This window comes from Hypomesus transpacificus, chromosome 10 (genome assembly GCF_021917145.1).
Source record: "Hypomesus transpacificus isolate Combined female chromosome 10, fHypTra1, whole genome shotgun sequence".
Taxonomy (NCBI): domain Eukaryota; kingdom Metazoa; phylum Chordata; class Actinopteri; order Osmeriformes; family Osmeridae; genus Hypomesus; species Hypomesus transpacificus.
Window position 1 is genome coordinate 4,059,403 of NC_061069.1, and position 14,417 is coordinate 4,073,819.

The window sequence follows — 14,417 nt, forward strand, 5'->3', positions numbered from 1 at the left end:
TGTGTGTTGCAGTGACATTGAATTCCCTGTGGATAGTTCCAATTCTTTTTGTTCCATTAAACCTAGTTCTGTACAAATCCAAGAGTGAATTCAAATGAACAGACTAGGTCAAATCTCTACAACTTTATTCATAGACGTGGCAACAATGCAGAAGTCAAAACTAATTTCAATAACAAATTAAAATACATTCGATAATATACACAGCACAGAAAACCTTGTTTGTTTACCTCTAAGGCATGCTCCAAATTTCTCCCTTCTGTTTTGTCTTCTACACCCCCACGAACTCTGTCTTGAAACATTTAGCTCAGAGGGAGAGAGAGCATCTCAATCGCATATAGAAATATGCAAACGTGTTAAACTAGCAGGGACTCATTTGCTGTTTTTGTTGTTTTTAAGAAACCAATCCAATTTACTGCCAAACGGTAGTGAAAAGCATGACATTGAAAGCCACAAAGGTACAACAGTTCCTGGTCTTCATCCAACTTTCTAAAGCACGGTCATATCTAATCCTTATTGATGATACTAGAGTGGCAAAGGCATTCAAGAGAATCATGACATATGAAAAGAAGCTATCAGACAGCTATCAAAATTCTATGGCAAAAATCAACAGACCAGGTTTGAAAGACAAGTCACAGAATGTACTTTTGCAATCACAGAAATCTGCATTCAGTTGCATTGCTTGGCTTTTTTGTTTGTTTGTTTACCTTATCACTGGAGCTCTCGAATGGTTTACGTTCAGCAGTGGGATAGACTCAAAGGATTCTTCCTTAGGGGACAAACTACCACAGGCCTGATTCTATGACCTACGCTTGCAGCATCCTCCAACACTGTGAGTGAGAAGTGAAGGCAGCAGTTTGAAAAGTATTTGCACTGCATTGTGGGGCATAGACAAGTTCACACCAATTTGACAGCATGGGCATATGTACTTGACTGTTTCGACTCATTAGAATGCACATTTACTGGTCTCCGACCAGCACTGCATGCAGTACGTTCTAAATCATGTTACAGAGGAACAAGACTAGAACTAAATGCATCATCGACACACTGCAAAACTTACCGGAATGCACAAATCATAGGCAATACTGACATACCTTCAAATGCACCACAAATATCTCAAAGACACTGCAGTGAAATACTATACTGACTGGGCTAACTCAAGTGGGAGACCTAAACTGTATTGCATTGTTTAAATCGTTCAAAAACATGACGCATTACCATGCAAGTAATTCACACTAAATAGGGCTATCAAATCAAAATCCTGGACATGACTTATGCTAAGCACAGCTGCATCTTACATGTAACTACACAGGGTAGGCATCTTGGGCATGTATTATCGTCATATTTTGGATCACAGGTAAAACACTGTTCCTTAGGTTTCGCTTACCTGTGTTATTGCAGCAGAACCTAAGGTGCAAGGTCTGGGATGACACTGCAAAGATCAGACATTGCACTGTTTGCCATCAGTCAACAGGTAAAGTCATTCATTTGACTCAATTCAACAGCCTTCAATTCAAGTGCTCATTTCGACTGGCATGTCAAGAAAGATGAATTGCACATCTACATCAATTTTAGCTAGTCTGAAGCACTTGATCTACTGACAATCCACATGCTGATAATAGACATCAGTTAACAGAAACCTTCACATGCCATGTTAAAACAGTGCTTGAAACACAGTGTCAATAAACATTACTGTGCAACTTCGGAATAATGTCAAACAAAATGGCATTTGTCGAACACAAATCAACGATCTCTGTTTGCCATCTTAACAAAAATGGCACAAAGCAGTTAAAATAAATGTATCTACCATGATTCAGCTGCCTATCAATAGTGAAATGTTCTGCCAAGAGCAGGTTAACTTGTTGAAATTGAGAACACTGCTTACATATTGGAGGCCCTCAGTTCAGAGTTCACAAAAGAACAGTCCGACTGGCATTCCTACCTACAGAGAAGGGTCTAGAACAATAAACTACAATGCAAAAATGAAACATACTATATGGTTTCAGAGCCTAAACAGTACAGGTTAGGAAAGCATTGCAAAACAGAAAGGGTGAGGGGGTATAACAGTCCTATCAGTCAAAAAGACATTGACGTTTCAAGAATCGCAAATTATTTCAAAAGAACTCTGCCTCTAATGATACTTACCCAAAACATGGGGGGAAATTGTAATTTGACACACTAGAAGTTGTTTTTTTTTTGCAGTTGCTCAAGGAAACACATCAAAACAGGAACTTGGTTTTTCTTTAAGTCACAGTATTTGTACTTACAGTATAGGAGGGCTCAACGCACGGATGCAGGACCGCTTAGCCACCCCCGACCCTACAAACCTATGTTCTTATGCTGGATAAATACTTAGACAATGGGCAGAGCAACAAAAAAAACCACTTCATCTTTTTAGGGAATATAAAAACTGTTTTCAAATCCAGCAAATTTATACATTTGGGATTGCTTTGAAACATTTTGATATGGGGGAGAAAACAGACTTGAATGCAATGAAAGTTTCATACAGCAACAAGTTACCTGTCCTGAAAAAGAGCAGCAAAAAAAAAACACTAAAAAAATATATGCATCACTTTTGCGTCAACATTTCTGGCGAACACGTTAAAACTTCTTGCTTACCCCTTTTCTAAACTTGCCTGTTAGGGAGGAAATGACTAGCATTGCAATACAAAGGAAAACTACCTCAAAAGTCAGAAATCCAGGCTAAACATGAGACAGAATGCCACAAACTGCAGTAAATGCATGAGTAACATAAGTTTGCCAACCCTAAGCCTTCCTATAAGACACATCCGCCTATGACTAGTCAATGAGGCTGAGGTGCATCACAATGTCAATACGACAGGGAAATTGAATAGTTCTGAATCACTCGAGAGATCTGCACGACTTCAACATAACCAGGAGCCTTGTAGACAGTTGGAGAGAGACAGAGACAGGATAGCGCAACTTTCAGTCAGCAAATTTGGACAGTCAAAAAGAGAGATGGCCTGCATTTAGACTTCCTACCTCCCCAAAGATAAAACAAAAACGTACATATTTGTTTTTATAATTACCCATTCCTCTGTTTCCCCAACTTACCAACACAGAAGGTTTCATTTAGTTTTATTGCAAAACACAACAGGCATTTCATTTAAAAACTGAGATGATTTACATGGTAATGACTACAGTTATTAAACATGAGTTTTAACCACATAGCATGGCGATACAAGGCTGGAATGACCATATGTATTATAACCTCACTAAAAACAAACCATTCATTTACAAGGAAAAAAAGGAAAAAAAAGTTGTTCTCCGGGGGAATCTGCCAACTATGTGAAACACTTTTCAAACCAAGGAAATTAAGATCTTCATCAAGGCGTCTGCATCCAAACATTTAACAAAGGATTTGTTTCGACAATGTAGCATTTACTTTATGTCCACTTCACATTACTGGCCCTGTGCAGAAGAAATACATAAAAAAATACATTGCATGTTAACAGCAGAAACATCACTCTGCTTCCCAAAATATATATCAACGCCCTGTTTAGGGAGAAAAATGTGTTCGTTAATTCTGCTGCTTTGCATATCCCACTGGAAACCTGTAAAAACCTGTGTTGGGAGGAAGGGGTTAATGCACAAGAACATATAAAGAAATATTTTGAGAACGCGGGAGTGGAAATGGGGGTTAAGAGCATTGACGTAAGAGATACAGACGCCACAGTACAGGAGACAGATGTGGAAGGGGAGGGGGGGTGGAACAGGGGGGGGAGGCTCGTAGCCGGGGTGTACCTGAGGGGCTTGCGGGGCTCCGCCCATGGCCTGGGGGCTCCCCGTGCCGTAGTAGGCAGCCTGCTGGCGGTAGTACTCTGCCCAGGCAGCGCTGTAGTCCGGCTGGCCGCCTGGCTGGGTGGCAGCTGCTGCCGCCGTGGCCTGGGGAGCGGCTTGACCTGCGGAGGGAGCCAATCACATCGTTACCAACACGCCACCACAGCCAGGGGGTGACCAGGAGAGCACTAATAACACAGAGCCCGGCGCAGAGCGACCCTCCGGTCAGGTCACTGGGTGAGGGGCGACTCCTAGTGAAAGGAATGTGAGAAGGGGAACGAACCCAGCACACGTCCTTTGGGTGGCGGGACAGAATCCTTCTGACTTGCTCTAGGGCAGCTGTGAGTACAGACACTCTAGTGCAGAGGGCTGCAAGGGGGGCACAGCCACCCAGAAACACTAAAGTTAAACTGGGCTAATCCCAAATGGAAAAACCCAACACGAGCCAACTTGTGTGGCATTGTTAAGGCCTTGTGATAGTATTCTTACAACAACAAAAATCATATGAGAATGTTACTGCAGAACAGGCTGATTTACAAATGGTCACCTTGTTTCTTGTAGTACTCCTCCCATGCCTTTGTGTAGTCCTGTGGCTGTTGGCTCTGCTGACCTAAAACATTATGCAGAAAGCAGGTTAACACAGCAGCAAAACCTTAACACATCTCTTTAAACATCTAACCCTTAACATGCAGCCCCCCCAAAAAAAAAAACCCTCAACCCAAATACAGTTGATGGTCATAAAAAAAAGAAATAGGTTTACATGCAACTATAAAACTTATATGGGTGCATTCAATAACAGTACTGCAATCTTAACACGTTAGCCAGTCAACAGTATGGACAAAAGGCATAAAGGCTTGTGTGCTAAGCTACTCTTGCTCAGTGTTCTTTCTTCTGCCAGTCCCTGGCTACTCTGGACCTGTCTGTGGGTAGAGAAAGTACAGCAGTCTAAACAGCACAGGCTTGAAAGTCTCTCCAGCGGAGGACTGTGACCAGTCATTGCAGCCAGCAGAACCCAACCTCTGGAAGTCTCTCACACACACACCCCCCTCAAAAAAAGAGAATGCGTTGTCATTTCCAAGCCCCTTTGCCGTTTAGACTGGTCCTCATTTCGCTTAGTGTACGCTGAAGCTGCGTTTTTTGGGGGGGGGGGGGGGGGGGGGGGGGGGGGGGGGGGGGTGGACATTTATATACCCAATTTCTTGTAATATTCCTCCCAGGCCTTGGTGTAATCTGCCTGTCCACTCTGACCTGGAGCCTGCGGGTCACCTGTTAAAAATGGTACAATATAATTGATAACCATTCTTTTAAAGGCTGCAGTTAGTCCTCCACCTGCCTAGGTGGGGCTCTTGACCCCGACCAGGTAAAAAAAAAAAAAAAATACACTATTCTGTCTGGCCAACCTGCTAAATGCAAAGCATTGCAAGACGGATAGAGCCAAAGCAACTGGTTAGGGCATGAAGTGATGGCAAAGCAAGCTAAAACTGCGCGCTTTAGTTTTGGGCTACGGCACCCATCGCATGGCCGTTTTAGGAGACTATTCTGAGCAGGTCTATTCTACGCATGTGGGATTTTCAAAACCCAGCGTTGGGGGTTGGGGGGGGGCAAAGTAAAGCAGGCTGCAAGGGGAAGGTTACCTTGGCCGTTGGTCTGTGCTGTTCCCGGGGCTCCGCCGGTTGGGGTCATGGGGGCCTGAGGCTGCTGCTGGTACTGGGAGTAATAGGCTGCCCAGGCTGCTGCGTTGGCATCTGCGGCTGCTTTACCTTAGACACAATCACACATCAGCTCTCTGCTCTGCTCCAAACCGGAATATCATATGTGGCTCTCCAGGAGCTCCTGTGGAGGACCCACAGTGCCGGTGCAGAGTGGTACTCACCGGGGTCTGGCTGGCCCTGCTGCCAGTGTGGGAAGCCGTTGCCCCAGCCCTGAGGCTGGTACGGAGCAGGAGGACCGCTGATGGGGAGAGGGGGTGGGGGGCAAAAAGGCACACCATGGATCCTCTGTTAGATTAGACAGTGTGAAAACGTTTGTGGGTGGGGCTGTAGAGAAACTCACTGTGGCCCTGGTGGTCCCTGGTTGTAGGGGCCCGGGTTGTAGGGGCCCATGGGAGCAGGAGGCCCAGGGGGGCCGTGTGGGGACGGGCCACCATGTGGGCCGGGGGGGCCAGGGGGCCCATGAGGGCCTCCCATTGGTGTGACCGGACCCTGAGAACAGCCAAACAGAGAGAGTCAAACCACCATTCAAAAGGATCCTGAACGGTTCCAAAAGACTTTTGAAAGCACTGGCAAAAGAGCCTCACCCCAATCTTCTCCTCAACCAGCTGCCTGGCATAGTCTATCTGTTGGTGTGAGCCCCGGACGGTGAACATCTTGATGTTGGGGTCAGCGTTGGGCGGAGGGTTCCTCTGCAGCTCGATCCTGGCCCCGGACTGCTGGCTGATCCCTTTGATGGTCTCGCCCCCTGTGGAGAGGTAGAAGAGATGCCAACAGCACTTAAAACATCTGCATGTCTCCACACTCCCGGCTCTACGGCGTATTTTCTAGGAGCACCAGACAGGATACTGGGAAGCGTGGGTGCAGCGTTAGCGGGTTACCTTTGCCGATGATCAGGCCAGTCTTCATGGTAGGGACAGTGAAGGTGAACTCTTGCAGGCCCCCGGGGGGACCCATGTTCCAGTTGCCTTGGCCCCGACCCCGGCCCCTGCCCCCGTGGCCAGGAGGCCCCCCAGCCTGGACGCTCCTCAGCAGGTCGGAGATGATCTCCGCCGCATGCTGGGCCTGGTCGGGAGGCCCCATGATCTGAGCTATCCTCTCCGGCGTGCTGCCATCATCTACGGAGGAAACAAGCAGTTACGGGCTGGTGCCAGTGGGGGGTGGGGGTTCCCTTAGTAACCTGCTGAGGGTTACTCAATTTGTAGTCCAATCATTTATATATTTGATGTAATTTATAGTCCAGACACTCACCTGGTTTGAACTGGATCCTAACACCTGTGTCGCTTTGAATTTTCTTGATCATTTCTCCATTTCGGCCGATCACAATGCCCACGGCAAATCTAGGGACCGGGACCTAAGGTGGGGGACGGGAGAAAACGTGGTTCAATGTTTGGCTCAATGTTCGGCTTACATAAAAATGCAGATATCCGTTCAGTCAATCAACAGCTCTCATCAACAGTCCAAACTCAGCCTTACATCTAAGCCTTCTCCTCCTCCTCCGCCGTTGCCACCGCCGCCTCCTCCTCCTCCTCCGCCGCCTCCTCCCCCTCCCATCCGGGAGCCATACTCCCCCCTCTGCTCCCTGAAGCCCTGCTCCCTGATCAGCTCCATCACCATCTCTTTAGCTTGCTGAAGGGGAGAGAGAGGCGAAAGCTTAACGCCACAACCAGACTCATACCAGGTTACATGCAGACAATACGATACTACACTCGACGTGTTAGGCGGCTTCTGGCTGCAGTGACTGTGCATGAAGATGACCTACCTGAACTTTAAAAGGCTCTCCAGATATCCGGAGAGGTTTGTCGGCGCCTGTGTTTTGCGGTCCTTCTTGGATCATGACCATCTTCACGCCGGCTCGTTCCTGGTGGGTGGAACAGGGTTGTTGAAGTCAAAACAACAACATGGGGAGGCTTGCTTACGCAACATACATGAAAGGAAAAGCCATGTTACCGAGGGGACCAAGATAACGAGCTTCTCTCACCTGAAGTTGCTTGATGGTCTCTCCCCCCTTCCCGATCACCAGGCCAGCTTTGGAGGCAGGGACCATGATCTCTTGGACGGACATCCCTGGTCCTTCATTGTGGTGGAACGCAGGCGTTGGTCGTCCCTTCTCCACAATCTCTGTTAGCAGCCTCTTAGCAGCCCTGGTGGATTCATCAAGAAGGTGTCACTGATGCTCCACTACAGGGGTATTCATCTTGGTATTCATCACTACAATGAGTCTTAAAGGAAACGCTACATACTGGATGGCATCAGGGGATCCGGTTAATGTCACCGACCTATCAGGCATACCTCCGCTGTCTGCATCACAGAGGGGGGAAAGTCAGTCCAAAGATAGATTAACAAGTGCACTTGAAATATGAAACCATTTGAGAACATTCATATTTATATTTTGATGTTCGGTACACTAGACTCACCAGGGGCAATCTGTATTTTACAGCCTGATTCCTGTTGCATGCGGGATATCTGCTCTCCGCCTCTTCCAATAACTAAAATAACAAATGTGAATGTCAACACACACATTTTTCCATCTCAATCTGTAGTATGCTGAGGTGAAAACTTTGTACTCACTGAATCCAACCATTCCATCAGGGACCTTGAATTCCTCTGAAGACGATCTAGATTACGTATTTTTTTTAAGAATATGAAATAAAGAAAGGCCATTAAATAATATCAAATGAGTGGATGCATGATTTTGGAAGAGAAACCTGTAGAAAACAAACCTGGAGGGACCACCCATTCCTCCCATGCCACCCATTGCTGCCGAAAAAGCTGCAAGGAACACAAGATTGTCAGACATGATGACAGAACCAAAAAAACATATTTGGATTCACACACAAAAATATCTTCATTCAGACCACATCTCAAGATACTTACGGTCATTTGGTGCCACCTTTTTTGTTTCTGGTTGGTCTAAAAAGAGAGAGGGAAAATACAGCGTAAGGAGTCATGTGGCACTCTTATAGGTGGCCTGCCAAGATCCTCAGAGCTGGAGCTGAGGGTCTATATTTCTGATGTGGAGAAATCGCTTTCTGGTACTTCCCTCAAAACGGCATCATTATAAACCGTAAGAAAGACTGATTTATGTTTAAAATTAGTGAGATAAACAAAAGCAACAAGCAGGCAGCTTAGCTCTATGGCCTCTTAAAAGCACAATACTTTCAAAATGGAAATAATTCAAAACTGGCAAATCCTTTAGGCTATTTCACACAATTATATCACACATAATATTAGCCTACAAATTAAATTTGATCTATTGACGGTATAAATGATCTGGCAACAGGTAAGAAAAAGAACAAGCATGTACCACTTGACGTATGAACCACATCAACTAGCCTACATAATACTAGGCATTCACAGTACTAAGAGTCCAGCTTCAGATAATTGGCCTAGATGCCTATGGTGAGCAAAGGGATCCTGCCTGAGAAAGGAGAGTTCATTCCCTCCCGGTGACCTCTACTGTTCAGACTTGTCCAACAGTCATCTACATAGAGTGAATAGAATGAACACAGTCATACAAAAGAAAACGGCACGGCGAAACCAGGATGAAAAACCTAAGTATATTCGCCTCTCTCACGGAGAAATGCGCACAGTACTGAAATCACGAGGAGAAATGCAAAGTACAGGAAAACATGGGTTGGAACTTTTTTTACACAGCAAAACCCTGTTAAGTAACATTATCATTGCAATTAAAATCCGATTCCAATTTTGCTAACAAACTTGTCTTGCTGCGCCAAAGGCGTAGCAACAACTAAAACATCCATGCAAGCATTCATAATAAGTTTGAGTGCAATTTAAAGGGAAAACGATCATATGTGTAAGGTAGCTATGCATCCGTTGCCCGAAGGGCCTCGATGGCTAGTGACTCACCGGCATCTTCCAAGGGCCTCTTCTGGCCACCGTATCCAAATTCGTTGGTTGTAGGTGAAGGAGTCACACCATCTCCTCCAATTTTTGCAGCGATCTGTAATAGACAGGGGATTCAACACACTCAAAACCAAAACATGCACGGATACCAGGTGGTTTAGTTACTAACCGGAAATATTGGTTAGCTGGCTAGCTAACAACCAGACCTGATGAAATGTGTCTTGATTATTAATTACTTTCACCGACATGCTTACTGTATGGTTGACTTCAAATATAAACATTCTACATATTACGTGCTGGTCCAAAAATAGTTAAGACTATATCGATTTCCACTGCAAATACAGTTCCATGTACTAGTAAGCAACACATTCCAGCAAATACTGACGCCTCCTCACGCACGCTAAGAACACTGCGGTGGAAAGTAGCTAGCTGACTACAGTATAGTCCATTAGGCTGCTTAAGATGTTTACACATTACATTTTACAATCCAAAGCGATTAAATAAGCCCACAGCCTTATATTTTAAACGGACAATATAATTTACTAGACACTTAGCTAACGAAATATGGTACGTGGCAACATCCCTTTGTTCGCCCCAACTTTCCATTACGAGGAAGGCCGCAGTTGGCTTGGGTAGCCAGTGAGCGAACGTAGTATTAGTACGATCGCAATCAAGCTACAAGCGGCTTAGTAGTTAGCTATGTAACCTATTTTTGCTACCATTGTAAACAATATAAAATTATTACCTGTCGTGCTCGCTGTAGTGCGTCTTTAAACGCGTCGTTCATTCCACCACCAGCATTTGAGGACGGCGGAGCCACGTTCGAGTAGTCAGCCATATCTACTTCGATTCGTCTCTCTTGTGCTCGAGATAGAGAAGATGGCCGTTTTCATTGATGGGGACTCTCGCGCTGCTACTGCGACATGGGAAGGCCTTACAATCCTCGCGAGTACAGAAGGGTGTCTTCAGCTAGCAGTACTGTACCTGGGCAGCACCACGGAGTAACCACTTTTGCACCCAAATACTTCAACTAAATGAACACGCCTTTGCCTCAATTTAGGTGGCTTAAGTATGAGTTTCAAATAATGAGAAATCCAAAATATGTGGGGAAAATCAGTTATTTAATGTTTTTGGAGTACATGTTGTGATGAAAGTATATGGCTAGTTCCCCTAAAAATGTATCTTACATTTACATTTATTCATTTAGCAGACGCTTTTATCCAAAGCGACTGTCAAGAGAGAGCTTCACAAAGTGTTCTTTGTGAAGCTCTGTGAATCTTACACCCATTGTCCAGACACACATTTCATGGACTACATCATGTACATGCAATTAATCAGCATCACCTTTCTAATTACCAGAGTGTACATAGGCTATTACACCACTGTACATATTTATTTCTATGATGTAGGGGTCATAATAAGACTTAGTAAACTCCTGTGACTGACAACATTCAGACTAGTGTCATCATACAGATGCATTAGTTGCCCTTGCTTAGAAAAGCCTATTAACAGAGGGCTTTTATAATTTGTTAACCACACAATGAAAGAATGAATGTGTAAAAAAAAAATGGCAATGCCTAACATGAGGACAGCAGCATTTCAAGCTTTGTGGTTAAGGTGTAGTTCAACAGAGCACATGGAACTGCCCTTACAAAACTGGCTCCCATTCCATTGTAATATCCACGAATCCCTTGCCTTTCATAGATTTCAATAAGTCCTTGAAGAACACTAGAGGAGGTAGGCGAATGTAAACTGAAAGCTGAAAAACAAAGAAATCATTTGACCATGATGCAGTTAATACATTCAACACAAAACACACAATTTAGAGCTGTTAGAATGAACTATTACCCTGAGCTTGTCGCTGTGTCCTGATCACTGCAAGTGGATAACTGGTCACTTGTCCACATGCAAAGGCCACAAAACTGAAGAAGAAGAGCTTGTAGTCACTGCTATAAACTGGGTCACTCTTGGCCCAGCTTATGATTGACTGGAAGCAAAGATTTGAACCGAGATTAGTCTGTAGCAAGTAAAGATAACAATGATTCAAATAGCTAAGTTTTTATAATGTACCTGATGAACTGCACATTCTACACCAGCATATGGAATCATACAGAGGATGCTTGGCTTAAAGCCCCTGTAGAAGGAGGCCACAGACTCATTTCTGAAAACCAATCGTGCACCCCCTAAAACTCCACTGTACGCGCCAGCTTGTTGCAGGTTAAGATGGACCTTCAGAACCTGAGAGGTAGTGGAAGAAAGTTGCAGCCATCAAATGTAACACACACATCATACTTGTATGTTAGAGTATATCACACAATTGAAACAGTAAAGCACTCAGACCTGCCAAGGCTCTCTGATACCTCTAGAGGGTAGAAGACAGCGTGAGCCACAGCACCAGAGAAACACCCCAGTCCAAAACGCTGCTGCACAGAGAGGCTGTCCTGCTTACCCAGAGACAGGGTGGATACTTTCAGCTATCAGGAAGGGAAACCACACAGTTAAAGGGTGAGAGATAGTAGTGCATGTATACAAATTGAATAGTAGTGCATAGTGCATAGTGCGCATTATGTTAGAGGTCTTTGTTTCCAGAACACCTGGGCATAGATGAGGCACTGGAGCGTTGATTGAGGAGTTCCTTTGAGCACATTAACAGCATTTCCTTGCCACATAGCCCTCACACCGCCCTCCTTCAGTCCTCGAAACCCTTCAGAGAATGCCTTGGATCCGTACACCTGTAAAACACGCATGTATGGTTCGCGCAAACAAGCTCTATGAAATGAAGAACTATACAAATCCATTCACTGCCTTAAACACTTGTATGCAGTGACTCGATGGTTGAACATTTTGCCAACCTGAAGCTGGGTTTTCAAGCGGTCGATGGGGGCTGTCACAGTTCTTGACACGGCGTCAGCCAGTCCTGCAGCCAGGACAAACCTCCTCCACATCCCTGAGTCAGGCCCTTCCTCAGGAAACTCCAAAGGCATTGCACGGCTCTCCCCCACATCAAACACCTACAAACATGAAACTCTCAATTCTGTGAGCAGCTATTCTTATACTTTTACATATGTGTAGAGGATGGTGCCACTTTCCGTTTGTTTTGCTGCTGAAACAATGGAGCTCATTAGATGATAGAAATGTATCAAAATCACATGTTGACACAGTTCTTGCACTGCCATTGAGAAGTAAGGACACAAGTCAAAAGGTTATATTGGAGGATTTTGTGGTGCTATAGGTATGTGATTTTGCCTAGTGAACTGACATTGTTTGTCTTTATTGTACATCTTAATAATATCTATAAATGATTAGACTGCAGTGAACCGATCTTACTAGGCTGTGCTTCCATGATGACACCAGGTCCCCAAGGTTCTCAGCTGGGTTGAGTATGACATGGTGAAGGAATTCTCCCCAGTCCACTGTCATAGAGTTGTCCTTGTCCATCCTACCAACAATATTGATCATTATCAAGCAAAAACATGTGGACACATAGAGAATTCCAATGTACCAAATTAATAATTTAATGATATCAGTTTGAACGGTGTGAAGTTATTTGAAAGAGGACTATTTCATTGCCATACGGTGAAGACATGGACTATTGCTACACTGCACTTATTATTACAAGTCACTTAAACTATTATTAAACTACAATTTTACACAGTGGTAATTTAATTAGGAAAAAACCCAAGAATTTCATCTTACATTTGGATTATTCTTTTTGCATTCTTCTTTGATATGACCACACCTAACTCCTTAAACAAATGTAAGATTTCCTCCTCGCCAATCACACCTGATCAAAAAAGAGGTGGATATGAATACACAGGGATATAGGAAGCGTGCTTTATTGACAAATTTGCAAGTGGAGTGTGTATTGTAGTTGCAATAAGAGTCCTTTTAACAGCCAGTTTTGACCTTGAAAACAAATTGTACAAATTGTACAGTCAACAAAAGTGTATGACTGATCTTTGAGGTAAACTTATATATAAGAGGCTATAAATGTGACAGTCAAAAGGCATTTCACGGCAATACTGCATAGCCTCATGGCTATGCAGTATTGCTCACTGCCTCAAGCAGTGTAAGCTAGCATCCTACTCACCACACTTGTTTCTGTCAAGATCCTGAAAGTGGATTTTCCATTTCTTCTCACTGTTCATCATGTAGCTAAGAAACTCTTCATATGATAGACGTCCATCATCATCTCGGTCAAATGTGCTAATAACACTCTGAAACAAATTTAACAATTTAGGCAGTTGTGCAGTTTTTGATAGATGACTGCATTGCAAAATGTATGTAATACAATTTAAGCTACCCGAGCCTTTTCATCTACTGAAAGAATTCCCGTTTTCTTCATCTCATTATGAAGTTCTGCCACCGATATAAAGCCATCCTCATTTTTGTCTAATTTAAGAAATAAATCTCGAAATGCATCCATGTTTCAATTAAACAGTTTTCTACTAAAAAATAATTACGTTTAAATCTAAGGTATCGGTTTCAGGACCGCAATAGCCTGAAGGATGCAAAATAAAAAGCATAGATGTTTATGGCTGAGTCATACGGCACTCGAAGGATGAAATGGCTTGAAGTCGAGCTGGCCTATGGAGGGCAAAAACATGCAATAAAGCATGCAGTTCCAAAAGGATACAGCAGATGCCACTACAGCGTGGATCAAAGTAGGATACAGCGCTATTCCATGCTGTCATGTCTCAATTTCAGAAGACCAGTCAAATAAACCATGATGTTTGTCTTCCAGTTCTCGGAGGACTTTAGGGCTTACCCGCTTACATTGTTCAGAGGTTACACGGGTCGGAATCGTCCAACCGTCGAATTGTCTTCATCAAAATGATCAAATGCACAGTGGACGTTATCTTATATGGCCCAGGAAGCTCTCTAACATAAGCCGTAAGGACACATTCTTTTTTGGAATGACATGAACAAGTAGGTGTACAGTGCAAAAACCCGAATATGGCACATGACGTAGGCCCACAGCATTAACTTTCTAGAAATTGCCCTTGGATTCCACTGAGCAGGCCGTACGCAGGGGAGGGTGCA

At 44.2% G+C, this 14,417-nt stretch overlaps 2 protein-coding genes across 7 annotated transcripts; both read right to left on the bottom strand.

The window, feature by feature from the left end:
* Nucleotides 1-108: 108 nt before the first annotated feature.
* Nucleotides 109-10,283, bottom strand: fubp1 (far upstream element (FUSE) binding protein 1). Of its 6 annotated transcripts, XR_006956667.1 has the most exons (22): nucleotides 10,120-10,283; nucleotides 9,378-9,471; nucleotides 8,929-8,991; nucleotides 8,385-8,420; nucleotides 8,231-8,279; nucleotides 8,079-8,125; nucleotides 7,925-7,996; nucleotides 7,751-7,808; nucleotides 7,489-7,651; nucleotides 7,270-7,368; nucleotides 6,984-7,136; nucleotides 6,759-6,861; nucleotides 6,389-6,625; nucleotides 6,095-6,255; nucleotides 5,851-5,999; nucleotides 5,672-5,748; nucleotides 5,433-5,558; nucleotides 4,990-5,064; nucleotides 4,346-4,408; nucleotides 3,763-3,920; nucleotides 1,385-3,429; nucleotides 109-827 (listed from the first exon to the last, which is right to left on the bottom strand). XR_006956667.1 is itself a non-coding variant. In XM_047028131.1 (21 exons), the coding sequence occupies exons 1-21, from the start codon at nucleotides 10,210-10,212 to the stop codon at nucleotides 3,421-3,423; spliced, it is 2,085 nt and encodes a 694-aa protein (XP_046884087.1). In that variant the 5' UTR covers nucleotides 10,213-10,283; the 3' UTR covers nucleotides 109-3,420. The 6 variants fall into 6 exon arrangements, 5 of the variants coding, with proteins under 5 accessions (XP_046884087.1, XP_046884088.1, XP_046884089.1 ...); XM_047028131.1 differs by having other exon boundaries at nucleotides 109-3,429; XM_047028132.1 differs by having other exon boundaries at nucleotides 109-3,429; nucleotides 5,433-5,552; nucleotides 10,120-10,282.
* Nucleotides 10,284-10,512: 229 nt separating this feature from the next.
* slc25a24l (solute carrier family 25 member 24, like) lies at nucleotides 10,513-14,297 on the bottom strand. The gene is made up of 10 exons (XM_047027273.1): nucleotides 13,678-14,297; nucleotides 13,465-13,591; nucleotides 13,071-13,158; nucleotides 12,702-12,813; nucleotides 12,227-12,385; nucleotides 11,969-12,106; nucleotides 11,735-11,848; nucleotides 11,445-11,612; nucleotides 11,223-11,361; nucleotides 10,513-11,133 (listed from the first exon to the last, which is right to left on the bottom strand). Exons 1-10 carry the CDS (start codon nucleotides 13,798-13,800, stop codon nucleotides 10,952-10,954), a joined length of 1,350 nt encoding a protein of 449 aa, XP_046883229.1. The 5' UTR covers nucleotides 13,801-14,297; the 3' UTR covers nucleotides 10,513-10,951.
* Nucleotides 14,298-14,417: the final 120 nt, after the last annotated feature.